Source organism: Rutilus rutilus, assembly GCF_951802725.1.
Source record: "Rutilus rutilus genome assembly, chromosome: 21".
NCBI lineage: Eukaryota > Metazoa > Chordata > Actinopteri > Cypriniformes > Leuciscidae > Rutilus > Rutilus rutilus.
Window position 1 is genome coordinate 19442643 of NC_140226.1, and position 13941 is coordinate 19456583.

General features: G+C 35.3%; 1 protein-coding gene across 1 annotated transcript; it reads right to left on the reverse strand.

The window, feature by feature from the left end:
- Positions 1-343: 343 nt before the first annotated feature.
- Positions 344-13403, reverse strand: minpp1a (multiple inositol-polyphosphate phosphatase 1a). Its single transcript, XM_084393228.1, has 5 exons — positions 12675-13403; positions 11542-11733; positions 10483-10580; positions 8623-8753; positions 344-1409 (listed from the first exon to the last, which is right to left on the reverse strand). Exons 1-5 carry the CDS (start codon positions 13273-13275, stop codon positions 1049-1051), a joined length of 1383 nt encoding a protein of 460 aa, XP_084249354.1. The 5' UTR covers positions 13276-13403; the 3' UTR covers positions 344-1048.
- Positions 13404-13941: the final 538 nt, after the last annotated feature.

Here is a 13941-nt window from a genome sequence, read left to right on the forward strand (position 1 = left end):
ATGTTAACATATGAGACCTTATTATAGTGTTACGAAAACTTCCAACTCAACACAGATTTGCTGTCAAGGTGCAGTTTAATGTATTTCTGTAACAAATTGACAAATTATATAAAATAATTTCAAAGCTCCCAAAGAGTTTCCCTGACATTTCCAGACCTTTCTGATAAAAATGTAAAAACATTTTTAAGTATACTTTAAATATAATTTAGTAGCAATAGTAATTTCTAGCTATAACTTATAACTACTAAGTCATAATCACTATACATTTCCATTACTTTTTTGATTTTATTAACTTCCTTACTTATATGGGGGAAAAAAATATGTTCAGATGTTTGAAGCAAAGTGTAGCCTACCTTTTATTGGCCTTTATCTCATAGGAACAAAATTGCATGCAAATTCAATCCACTAAATTACACATTTTTACATACAAATTATTTATTTTATAAATGTGGTCTAGACATAAAGTCAAACAGGCAGTACATACTTGCCAAAATAGTCTTTGGTTTGAATAGATCATATTACATACAACTGACTGAAGCATTAACAGAAATACTGTACTAAGCAAGAACAAAAGACTCAGGAGACTCTACCAAAACCAACCATTTACAATTTAAGCATGTAAACAAGGTACAATCGCTGGGTCATTGTTTAGAAATGCAGCCATGATAAAAAAAATGTATGTAGAATTTAAAAAACAAACCAATGTAAAGACCTTTACTAAAGTGACATTGTAGTGCTGAAAGATTTTTCATGTCAAATGTGCTTATTTGTTTAATTGGCTGGTCAGAATTGATTTCTCTGCTTTCTTTCTGTCTCTAATACGTCCTTTTCTTAAAGTTCTCTATTTTGGAATTTTCAGTCTCTTATTGGTCCAGTAATTCAGTCCATAACATCAGTACGTCATAGTGTGGGGGTAAATTTGGTTATACTTATAACAGATATAATGTGATGCGATTTCTTTTTCTACAATATACTGTTCTAACAACAGTAAAATGTTATTCACAGTGTCATTGAGCTGGCCGTGGTGAGTTATCTTCTTCCTTTATGTTCATGAATAGTTCATTTTACACACAGTCTCTTGGTCACAACCCCCCAGTAGAGCGCTGTAGCGGTTCTTCACATCCTCATACATAGGGACAGGGTCGGTAAGTCCAGGCAAGGTCAAAGATTTCTCATTGAGTCGCACGCCCATTCTTATCCCCTCCGGGCATTTATAGAGCACTACCAGCAGATTGGCAGCGTATGGCACAATGCGCCCGCTGCGAAATATTCTATTCTGTTGGGTTGCAAAGTTAGTTGATTTGAGAGGGACGTCATCCTTGAAGAGATCCAGCAGCGTGAGGAGGGGTATCAGTGTCTCAGCGTGGCCAACCTGCACTGTTACAGCCTCTGATATAGTACCATCCGAGCTGAGAGAGAGAGAGAGAGAGAGAGAGAGAGAGAGAGAGTGAGAGAGAGAGATCAGTAAACCTTTCATTTTAATAGTCCTCACACATCTCAAAATAAACAAATACATTTTAAACTATTTAATAGTTGTTTTTTACATTTTTGTTAACATAAACTGTCAATCAAATTGACCCCCAAACATCGTAATTGTATTAAAAAATTTGTAAGCACATTCCACAACACATCAGAGTGTCGACACTTTACAGACATGTTCATGACCCTAAATGAGAAAAGTAACAAAAATTCAAGCAGAAAACTATAATTTATCCAGTAATTCAGGCAACTCAAATAAACTACATTGACCTGCAACCTAATACTATGGTTAATCCTGTCTCTACAAAATAACGCAATACAATACTCTACCTTAAATAGTCCTGAATGCATGTCTTTCAAGTTTAAGTAAGAGTTATCTCACATTGCCCTTTCATTACAAAACCACAACTACTTGAATTACAAATCATGGTTTGGATTTTTAGCTGAGGTACTGTGGGTTTCTTCCTTCCTACTGTCTGCTTGTTATATATATATACACACACAAATACCCATGTCCTCGTACTGAGAACAATGAAACAAACACAAAGAGAATGTGAACGGGCAGTTCACCGCCAAAACCCAACAAAACAGAATCAGATTGCAGAAGAGAATCACCACCTGCCACACAATCATTCATAAAACACATTGATCATAAATGGGCCTGTGCAGGGATTTCTGAATATGTAGGTCAAAGCCATCATTTCGTAAACACACATTTGATAGAGCCAATTAAGAGCTGGGCATCAAAATATGTCACTGCAAATAGGCTGATCAATTGGCAAAGGGAGGAAGATTTATGTCAGTGATAATGACAGTAGTATTGCAAAGAGTTTTAGGGAGTGTTCAGAATGTAGTTTTGCATTCCACTGTAAACGTGATACAAAAATGTGTGCCCACTGATTGTACTCCATTTCTTTTTTTTGCAGCATCATGCGTATGACAGCATTTTAAACAAGTGACACTTTTCTCGGTAGGCAAGTATTTCATATTTCAGATGGGTTTTATTGGTCAAAAATGAACAGTTGTACTGTACTCAATCACTTGATCTAATGTTGCAACATCCTTCTTTTGACATCAAGCAGTTTCTAAATAACAGGTAACCTGGACAATGATAAAAGTATTAGCGTTTCTCACACATGGTAACCAAAACCCAACATTGCCAGGGTTCAACAGGGATCAGGGATCTATCTGAAACCACTTCTTTAGCATTAAAAATAGATTTTAAAATGACTGTGGCAATAATCAAAGTTACTAGACAACACCTGTATAAATATCATAGCCAAAATAATTTAGTTCTGTCAGGGACATTCACATCAGTTTACAATATTTTACCACCTAATGGAGTATAATCTTCTGATTTGCTTCTTGTCTGACGCCATTACCTACTTTTACATTTGCTTAGTTATGATCACTTTAAAAAAAACAGCCAGATAAGTATCGAGAAGCGAATGAAAAACCTGTTTGTTTGGATTTCTGGAAATGTTAAAGGAATAGTTGAATAAAACAAATGAAATTTCCATCATTACTCATTCACATGCAATTCCAAACTCATATGACTGTCTTTCCCGTCAAACACAAAAGGACAAGTTTAGCACGGTACTCAAGCTGCTCTTTTTAATTAATTATTTTGTTTTATACTTTTAAAAAATGCGGTCCTTTTGAACTTTCAATTCATCAAAGAATCTGGAAAAACGTGCAGCAGCACAACTGTTTTCAACATTGGTAATAAGAAGAACATTATAAATATTATAAATTTCTGTCATCACAAGACAGAGTGTTTAGCATAGTAATGGGTATGACAATGTTGATATATTTGGTCTTGGCGGAATAAATCTGCTACGCTGCTGCAAAGCAAGTATGGGACTAGCTACTGCCAATGCATACACGACACGCTGCTGCTGTACAATATAGTATACATGAATTACCCGTAGCAGATCTATACAGGTGGAGCTGGGGAAGGTGGAGGGTTTCTGAAAGTGTGCTGCAACTGCTACACAAAATGCTGACCAGTATTTGAAGGTTGATAAATTGAACTTTTAAATATATTAAAATAGAAAACAAATAAATGTATCCTTGGTGAGTCTTCTTTCAAAACATTTAAAAAAATCCTTCCAACCCCAATATTTGAATAGTTGTGTAATTGTGAACCATACAGTAGCTTTGTGCGAAATACAAACTGAAATTTACAGTGAGGCACACATTCATAAGCATGTCATTAAATAAAGTTGAATTGCGTAAATATAAAATCATCATCCACATTCTTAATAGACAACAGCAGTCAAGACATTCAGTTTGGAACAACAGGAGGGTGAGTAAATGATGACAGTTTTTGGTAACACTTTATTTTAAGGTGACGTAATTACACGTTACTACTGTACATGTACTAACTATAGTAATAACAGTAGGCTAAATTATGCATAATTACAAGTAACTAACCATAAACCAAACCCTAACCATAACCGTTTACTTTATACTAAGTACATGTAGTTAATTACTCAATACTTCTTTGAGTAAGTACAATGTTACATCACCTTAAAATAAAGTGTAACCCAGTTTTTTTTCATTTAAACAGCAGATCATGGCGCTAACAATGCAAAAGGTTTGGGTTTGGTTCCCAAACAATGGTTTGGATAAACACATTAATTCATTCATTCATATTCCAAATGCATAAATGTAAATATAAGGATGCATATCCGTATTTGTGGATACCCTCAGCCATGTAAATTTATGACACATTTCCCCCACACCCAAGTTTGCTTAACATACATGACATTCAGTAATGATGTGTGACAGACCAAAGAGAATGAATAGGAGGATTGCTGATTATTACAAAAGAGAATTATATCACTCTAGTTCCTGTTCAGATGTTGTGTATTCTGTGTAATGTGTTGTGTGGGGCTCCATGTGGGAAGTGGGCAGTGGGTGTGAGGCGTATTTGTGTTATGATGCTAGTTAGGCAATAAATTGAACTAGAACATGTTTTTATGCATGCCTAACTGCTCTCAAATAGCAATATTACAGGTTAGGCAAACACTCACTCTCTGGCTATGTTCAAGTATTTAGGGTAAAAAAACTATGTTTACAATGTCAACAAAGGTACTGGTAACCAAAGTCAATGGCAATGTCCTTCTCATGACAGCCTTGAGTAAAGCCAGAAACCATAGTGACAGATGGTAGCAGCAAATGTCATCGTCTCTGTTCTATCTGGTTCCATGAAGTGTTTTTTTTTTCCCATCTCAGACGCTTTTTCGATCACACAATGCCCAATTTTTCAAGTTTGGGGATAGTAAGAGTCTTTTTTTATTTTTTATAAATGAATACTTGTATTCAGCAAGGACACATTTGTCACGAGGGGCTGGATAAAGTAGCTCACGAAGACGAAGAGTACAAAGGAATAGTCTTTAAATCAATATTCCACAGGAGATGGGGTATAAACATGGGGAACACATCCACTTTACAGACGAGACAGGACAGAACAAAACAAAACAGGGAGTACTTATACCAAAACTAAACGAGGGAACTAATGAAATAATAGAAAAACACTAGGTGAACTAGATTACTAATTAGACACACTGGGAAAACTGGATCACAGGGAAAAAGCTAAATGAAACTAACAACATTAAATTGATCAAAAGTGACAAAAGTCATTCATAATGATATAAAAGATTTCTATTTCAAATAAATGCTGTTTTTTAAAAAGTTTTTGTTCATCAAAGAATCCTCACGGTCTCACGGTTTCCAAAAAAAAAAAGAAAAAAAAAAGGCAACAGAACTGTTTTCAACATCGATAAAGTTAATAAATGTTTATTGAGCACCAATTCAGTATATTAGAATGATTCCAGAAGAATCATGTGACACTGGAGTAATGCTTTAGAAAAATCGTCTTTGCCATCACAGGAATAAACTGCATTTTTTAATATATTAAAATAGAAAACAGTTTTAAATTGTAATCATATTTTACAATATTGCTGTTTTACTGTATTTTTGTCAAATAAATGCAGCCTTAATGAGCATAAGAGACATACAGTTGTGGTCAGAATTATTGGCACCCCTGGAAAATATGATCAAGGATGGCTGTAAAAAATAAATCGGCATTGTTTATCCTTTTGATCTTTCATTTAAAAAAAGGCAAAAATCGAACCTTTCATTGAAGTAATAGAATTTAAAGTGGGGGAGAAATCACATTATGAAATAAATGTTTTTCTCCAAAACTCATTGGCCACATTTATTGGCACCCCTAGAATTTTTTATAGTAAAATATCTCTGAAGTATATTCCCATTAATATACATTTTTTTTAGCACACCAGGGTGACTAGGAACATGATATTGTCTAGCTATGACTTCCTGTTCCACAGGAGTATAAATATGAGGAAACACAAAGGCCAAATTCCATTAATCATCCATCATCACAATGAGTAAAACCAAAGAGTAGAGTTCCGATGTGCAGCAAAAGTTTAGAAATAGAAAGTGGCGAAGAAAAAAGCTAAAGCATTGAAAATCCCCATTTACACCATCAGAGATTGGTTGAGTCTTGGGGTCAGAAAGCATCCCCCCCTTCTTTTAAAAAAAAAAACTTCAAGCAACCCCTACATCACCACATTTTGTTTGGGAGTGTTTCAAGAAAAATCCATCCTCACAACTCCAGCATATTCAGTTGTCAGACACAACTGGAACTTCAAAAGGGACCAGGGACCAGGCTTAATGCAAACAGGGATAAAAAGTACCCCATGCCCACGGTTAAATACACTGCTGGATCTTTAATGTTGTGGGCCTATTGTTTTGCTGGAGGTCCTGGACATCTTGTTCAGATACATGGTATCATGGATTCTATCAAGTACCAACAGATTAAAAAAATCAAAACCTGACGGCCTCTGCTAGAAATCTTATAATGGGCCGTGGTTGGATCTTCCATCAGGAAGATCATTTATTTTTACAATCATCTTTGAACATATTTACTACAGGGGTGCCAATAATTCTGACCACAACTGTAGGTAGACTTGTTTCTCATGGGGACGTAAGGTATTTTCAAAATGTACAGGGGCTGAAAGTGTCAGGGGCAGTTCAAATATCAATGTTTTTCTCCCACCATCCACACAAAAAATCCCCGGCCGAATTACCTACAGTTTTTTTGACAATCACCAAGGTACTGTGGTAATTTAATTGCCATCTGAATCCACATCTTTGAGTTTACAAGAAGAGATCACTTCAATTCACTATTTAAATCCTTTTTGACCACTGCAGTGTACCGTATGATAACTGTTGCGCTTCACTGTAATTTGCATGCATTTTAAAGATGTACACTTTTATTACTGAAATGCTGGAAAGTTTTTTAAAAGAACATTATTTCGTCACTGCTCCACTTCAGTGAGTGGGAGCTGTTAATAACAAAAAGGAGAAAGAGAAAAAAGCACTTAAACATTTGAAATGCCCGTTATTGTGGCAGCAATCTATGCAATACAATTTTAAAATATGTATTATATACAATTATATACAGTACAGGTCAAAAGTTTGGAAACATTACTATTTTTAATGTTTTTGAAAGAAGTTTCTTCTGCTCATCGCGCCTGCATTTATTTGATCAAAAATACAGAAAAAAAAATAATAATATTGTGAAATATTATTACAACTTAATAGTTTTCTATTTGAATATACTTTAAAAAATAATTTATTTCTGTGATGCAAAGCTGAATTTTCAGGATCATTACTCCAGTCTTCAGTGTCACATGTGACATCCAGTCTATCACATGATCCTTTAGAAATCATTCTAATATTCTGATTTATTATGAGTGTTGGAAACAGTTCTGCTGCCTAATATATTTGATGAATAAAAGGTTAAAAAGAATTGCATTTATAAAAAAAATAAAATAAAATAAAAATCTAATAATATAAATCTCCTTTACTATCACTTTTTATCAATTTAACACATCCTTGCTGAATAAAAGTATTGATTTATTTAAAAAAAAATAAAGATAAAAAATTACTGACCCCAAATTACTGACCAGTAGTGTATATTGTTGTTACAATAGATTTCTATTTTTAAAACATTTGCTTCTTTTTTTTATTCATCCTAAAAAAGTATCACAGGTTATGAAAAAATATTAAGCAGCAGAACTGTTTCCAACTTTGATAATGAATCATCATATTAGAATGATTTCTAAAGGATCATGTGATAGACTGGAGTAATGATCCTGAAAATGCAGCTTTGCATCACAGAAATAAATGATAATTTAAAGTATAATAAATTGAAAACCAATTATTTTAAATTGTAATAATATATCACAATATTACTTTTTTTTTTCTGTATTTTTGATCAAATAAATGCAGGCTTGATGAGCAGAAGAAACTTCTTTCAAAAACATAAAAAAATAGTAATGTTTCCAAACTTTTGACCTGTACTGTACATTAAAAATATAAACTAAGCAGCTTTATGTTTACCTAACGTAAGAGGCTACATTAACTTATTTCCGCTAATTTCCATATTTTTATTTTCACAGAACTCACTGTGGATAAATCGGCCATCCGAATGCATGAGTTTTATCACTCGTATATCAGTTGAACACAAAATTCCCTTAAAAAGTTAAGAGTCACTTCAGTTATAAAATGTGGGTTTCAATGAGCCGTGTCTGAACAAAGGCAAATTGATCCCTTTTACGACCGCTACTCTCACAAACAGAAAGAAATCTGTATTTAACTTCTTCTCTTTTGCTCATGTGAATTGGATTCTTAAAAATAAACTACACCGAATTAAACAAATACACAGGGTTTAACTGATGTTGAGTAAGGCTGTCACCTTCAAAGCTAAACTAAGACACAACTAGCTAAGAAAACTAGGTCTGTACCTGCTGAACTTATTCAATTTCTTCTCAGGCATAACTAATACTGCTGTGAAAGCATGTACCAGATACTTTATTCTTCCTAAGAAAGGAGAGCTGGTCCTCAACTCTTTTCTGAGAGTAAAACTTCAAGGTTTTTTTCCCCCGCCAAGGCCATTTGTGACACATATGGAAAAAGGTTTTAACTTAAGAAACAAGAAACAACAGCACAATGGCAAATAAATATAGATGGACTTTTGAATAAAGTGGAAATAGCATACATTTTTTTCTTATATGCAATATATAAAAAGACATGTCACAGTGCTCTTACTTGATTTGGGATACAACTTGGTCAAGACGATAGAAAAGATCATGGAAAAGAATACAGCTGGATTTGCTGTTGATATCATGTCCATAGCTTCGCTTCCAGTACTGTTTCAGGTCACCAGCGTACTCCATCACCTTAAGAGACACAACACAGTGTCTTCAAACATCTGCAGGAGCATATGAGCTCTCACCAGTGTGCAAGAACATTCACAAATATATTTATCGTCATTAGACTGACATTCTGAATTGAAAATCCACATTAATAAAAGTTGTATCTTAAAACATACACTACCATTCAAAAGCTCAAGGTCGGTAAGATTCTTAAAATGTGTTGAAATGGCTCTTATGTTCACCAAGGCTACATTTACTTATTTTTTCTACATTTACTTATTTATACTTATGAATACTTTTATTCAGCAAGGGCACATTCAATTGATTTAATGTTACAAAAGATTTCTCTCAAATAAGTGCTATTCTTTCGAAGTTTCAGTTCATCAAAGAATCCTCACGGTGTCCTGGTTTGCACAAACAATTTGCAACAGAACGGTTTTCAACATCGATAATAATAATAAATGTTTCTTCAGCAGCAAATAAGCATATTAGGAGAATTTCTGAAGGATTATTTGACAATGAAGACTTGAGAAATGGCTGCTGAAAATTCAGGTTTTTTATTTTTTAGGAGTAGGATTTTTTTTGTAACAATGTAAAGGCTTTATTGTCAATTTTGAAACATGTATGCATTCTTGCTATATATATATATATATGCACCCTGTATTTTAAGGAAGATTATTTATTTATTTACGATACATTATTCATTCACAAAGAAAATTGGTGTCCTTAAAGGTTGGATTTTTCCAAATTTTTTTAATTAAGGCATTAAGTTAAATTTCCAAAAGATGATTTTTTTATTCCTCTTTTTAGTCAACTTTAGCATGGGTGTCTAAACTTATGCATAGCACTGTAATTATTATTATTTATTTGTTTCCCTCCCATTTTTAAAACTCATGCCGTTCCAAAGCAGTGTGCTATTACATTTTTGTGGAACACACAGGTTGAAAGCTAGTAAAACCTGGTAATACCAAACTCTGCTACTTCGCTTTGCTTCGTGGACAGAGTCTGGCATGGCATAATTGAAAAGCGTTTTCTTTCTCGCGGGGAGGCGCTTGTCTGAAGTTTAAAATCATTGGTTCCCGTAAGCCAATCACATAACGTTTGGTTATGGCGTGTGTTATGCGAATGCTCAGCCGCATATAACTTCACTGTAAACACAAGTAATATGATGCGAAAACAAAACCATCGAGCGAAATACCGGAGTGAACATGGCTGTGAACGACTTTTGCAGATTATGTGAAGTAAATCTACGCATCCACGGTACAATCAGTGGCTACGTCACGGCTCTCAGCCCGCCCTCTGTTCGTTGATTGGCCGGCTGTTTTGAGGCCGGAGGAAAACGCAAAGCTATTACGCTGTCTCAGACTGAGTACAGAAGCGAAATTAAATTGAGCGGAAGTAAGAAGTCTGACGTAGTCAGGCTAGTTGAAAGCACCATAAAAATCGAATTAATCCAAATTGCTGAAGCAAACAGCTCAAGCTGATATTGTGAAATCATAACTTGGATTTCCACTTGGTCTTCACACAAACCTATTATATAACTTCACATGATCAGCAATGATTGAAAAAAAGAGCAATCTCCTCCTATATAAATTAAAAACAACCACAGCTATCAGAATGTATTGACAGTACAGATTTTATTTGTTTCATTTTCCATCTGAGGAAGAAATACTCCTGGTAAACTTAAAATATAACCTAGGTCCTAAGATATGTAAATAAGGGGTAAACAGGAAAAACCGCTCTGTTCCAGTACCTGTGCATCAACCTCGTCAAACAACTGGCACCAGGGTGAGTTCACTTTGAGGATAGTAAACTCGTATGAACACAGGTAGAATGCTGCTTCCACTGAATCTACAAAGAAAAAAAAATATTAGGACAATGTCAAAGAAAAAAGGATCAACACTGCCATCTAACGGTCATCGCAGTAAGACTGCAGTAGCAACACTATTCAACATTCTTTCCCTCTCTCACTATCTCTCACTCTCTGTTTGTGCATTGATATACAACTGCTGACAGCAGCAGATCAAGTGAGCAGCCCTGACCTCTAAACTCTCGGAGTAAGTTAAACTTGCTTCATCGACATTTGGTCGTTTTCTTGCTTTTGTGATTCTCATTCCCAATTCTTCCCATTTTTCTTCTGCTCTCCAGAGCTGGAGACTCCACAATTTTGTTTATTGATTTTTAACATTTATAAATCTTCTCAAAAACCTCTAATCTGATGCATCCTCACTGCAGAGGAAATAAGAAAAAGAAAAAGAAAAATAACAATTATTAGAAAAATTAACTTTCTATCTTTAGGTTCTCATCTAAAGTTTCTTTGACATGTGAACATGAGGTCAGCCTGACATGCATTGGGGAAGGAAGTGTATGTAATAATCTACCCGTGTAAAGTTTTGTGGTTATGGTTGCGAGAAGAGCGTAACGTTGAAAAGGAAGTAAATTGGACACGTGTTCTAAAATTGAAACAGCTCTTTCCATAAAACATAACATAAAAATTATAACAACACTGTAAAAAATTTCTAACCTCTACAACTCAAAATTTTCTAGTGACTGGTCACATCTACATTTTTCAATTGGCGCAAGTGAAATTCTGTAAATTATCAAATTATATTTACAGAATTTCACTTGGGCCAATTGAAAAATTTAGATGTGATCAGTCACTAGAAAATTTTGAGTTGGGAAGGTTAGACATTTTTTACAGTGAACATTACCACACTTTTAAACTGCACAATAGCATCTTGGATGTTGCTTTATTCCAGCACTTCAGCAGGGACTGAGTAACAGTTCATGATCATGTTATGCAATCACTGACCATCGGTGACGCTGGTGTAAGGGACCTTTAGCCTGTCAGCCATTTTCTCCATTACTCTTTTCATCTCAGGGCCTTCACTGAAACGTTTCACTTCCTCCAAGGCACTCTTGTTGTTCCCCACTTCGTTCACGAACCGGTCGCACTTGTCAAAGTAACGCATCAAAGCGTCGTTCACAGCAGGTTCCAACTCAACTGAGCAATGAAACAACAAAACAATTTAGTAGAATTAACATTACGGGTTCATAACCATGGCACTTTGACTCTTAAAACTGGAATTACAATATGTTACTTTGTAAACTTATTTGATCAGTGGGGGAAGCTAATCAAGAAAGTAATATAGATTTCCAATACAAATAGGTCAATCAAAAAAAATGGACTGTTCAAAATGGATTTGTATGTGTTTTCTGTGTTTGTCTGCCCATATAGCTAACAGGCAGTCTCTTTGTTTGTGTGTGAATTGTAAGCATACTATATAGGCTTTATACGTATACTGGTTATAAAGGCAACAAACACAACCAATAAGGCAGATTGCTGAAGGTCCACATGAGCATATTTTAGTTTTTAGATACCCCAAAGTCAATTAAAATTTTGTTTGTGCCTCCTTAAGATTTTTTTTTTTTTTTTTCAAATAAATGGTTTGTGTAATTCAACATTTTGGCATCCATGACTTTTGATGTGTCATACATAAACCACTGCATAATACACATAGTACTAAAGAGCTAAATTTAGGAGAGAAAGAACAGTAATGATATCAGCAAATTTTGATTTATGATATTGATATATCAGTCAGGATAAAAATCTGAGGAAAAGACTAAAGCAAATCTCAATTTCTCATTGCTGTCAAGGAAAAACAACTAATAAAGATAATAAAGAGATCTATTTTTGATTTATATATGAGCATGTAAAAATGCAACAGGCATGAATTGTTTGGTTAATTACACCAGAATTTAGCAAGTCTCCATTTTCTCTCCACTGAATCTCACTGCTGTTGAGGTGAAACAAGTGAGCACTCATGAATGAAGAGCCAGATTAAATTAAACATACGTTCATGCTGGAAAACAATGATATGGCATTATGGCATGCAGATGATTCAGTGCTTGCGGTAACTGCAGGGCTGGGTCCTCATGCATTACCTTCTTCTTTTATGCTGAGTCGTGTCATTAGTCCCTCTCTGAAAGCGATGGTACTGTTCACACACCTGTGCTTGGAGCTGGTGATCAGTTTCACGCGTCCTTGACGCACATTGTCCTCGGTCAGCAAAGAGGGGAACCATCTAATGAGTCTCTGCGCCAGGCGCCTGTGATCCTCACGGCCCTTTTCCACCAGTCGCCCGTCCATCTCATCCTTGTACCACATATTCCACTGTGACTTTATCTCTGACAAACAGCTTAAGTTGTCGGTCGCATTACGCAAGACGAGATCATAAAAGTCGCGCATCTTTTGAATGTTTTTGGTGGTCGGGAACCTCGTCCCGTGCCGGATTATAGCTGTCAAATGAATTTCGCGGCATGTCGAGGAAGGCAGCGTCACGAGGGAACCGTTTATGGCCAAAATATCGTCGATTAAGTACGTGTTAACCTCCTCATAGCGACCTTTGGTGCCAAAATACCTGGCGATCTCTGGAATGCTGTTTTTTGGGGATGAGTGGATGCTACAAGATGACATAAACGCCCAGTAACTTATAATGCAGTGAAAAAGAACAAAACATATTGTTGTTACCACTTGTTTGGCCATGTTTGTGTTTTGGGGTGCGTTGCTCGCCGTCTCCTCTCCGTTGCCTGGTTTTGCGCGACTAAAAAGTGACTCATTTCACTAGACTTTACTCGCAAGCTGATGTTTACGGATATTTACACTGACTGAGGACCTGGAAATGTTGGCCAAATAGTAGCTTTCCCTGTTTTTCTGCATCTGCACGGCATTCAAAGCTGGTCCTAACAAATAGTCAAACATACAGTATTCAACATACGAGATTCCCTCATGAAACCCCTGGAAATATGAAACTTTTAAAAGTTTTATTTCAAATCGTGGAAAAGCCATGCATAAGTCATCCATACATTCTTAAAAGTCAGGGAAAATGCTTCTTAAAAGTCAGGAAATGTTCATACTGTCAGGTCACTTTTTGGTGACCTTTACTTTTGTGAAGATATTTTCTTATGGCTATTTCCATTGAACGAATCGTTTATCGTAATCGAATTTAAAATCGTTTAAATTAACCACTTCATAGCTATTCAACTTGAAAAGTGAAAACAGGTAGCCTATTGTATGACTATAAGGCGTCTGTAGAGCAACTAAACACATACAAAAAAGAATTAAATGTAATTCTATTGAACCTATTTTGCCACGGAAAAGAATGTGGTTAAAATATCGACTTCACTTGTCAATGTAAATCCAGTGTTACAT

Bases quoted from the DNA above. Each gene is read 5' to 3' on its own strand.
- minpp1a (XM_084393228.1), bottom strand. From the start codon at position 13,275: ATGGCCAAACAAGTGGTAACAACAATATGTTTTGTTCTTTTTCACTGC. The intron at 8,754-10,482 runs GTACTGGAACAG...GTGTCTCTTAAG, and splicing joins TTGACGAGGTTGATGCACAG to GTGATGGAGTACGCTGGTGA. The intron at 1,410-8,622 runs GTAAGAGCACTG...TCTCTCTCTCAG, and splicing joins CAAGTTGTATCCCAAATCAA to CTCGGATGGTACTATATCAG.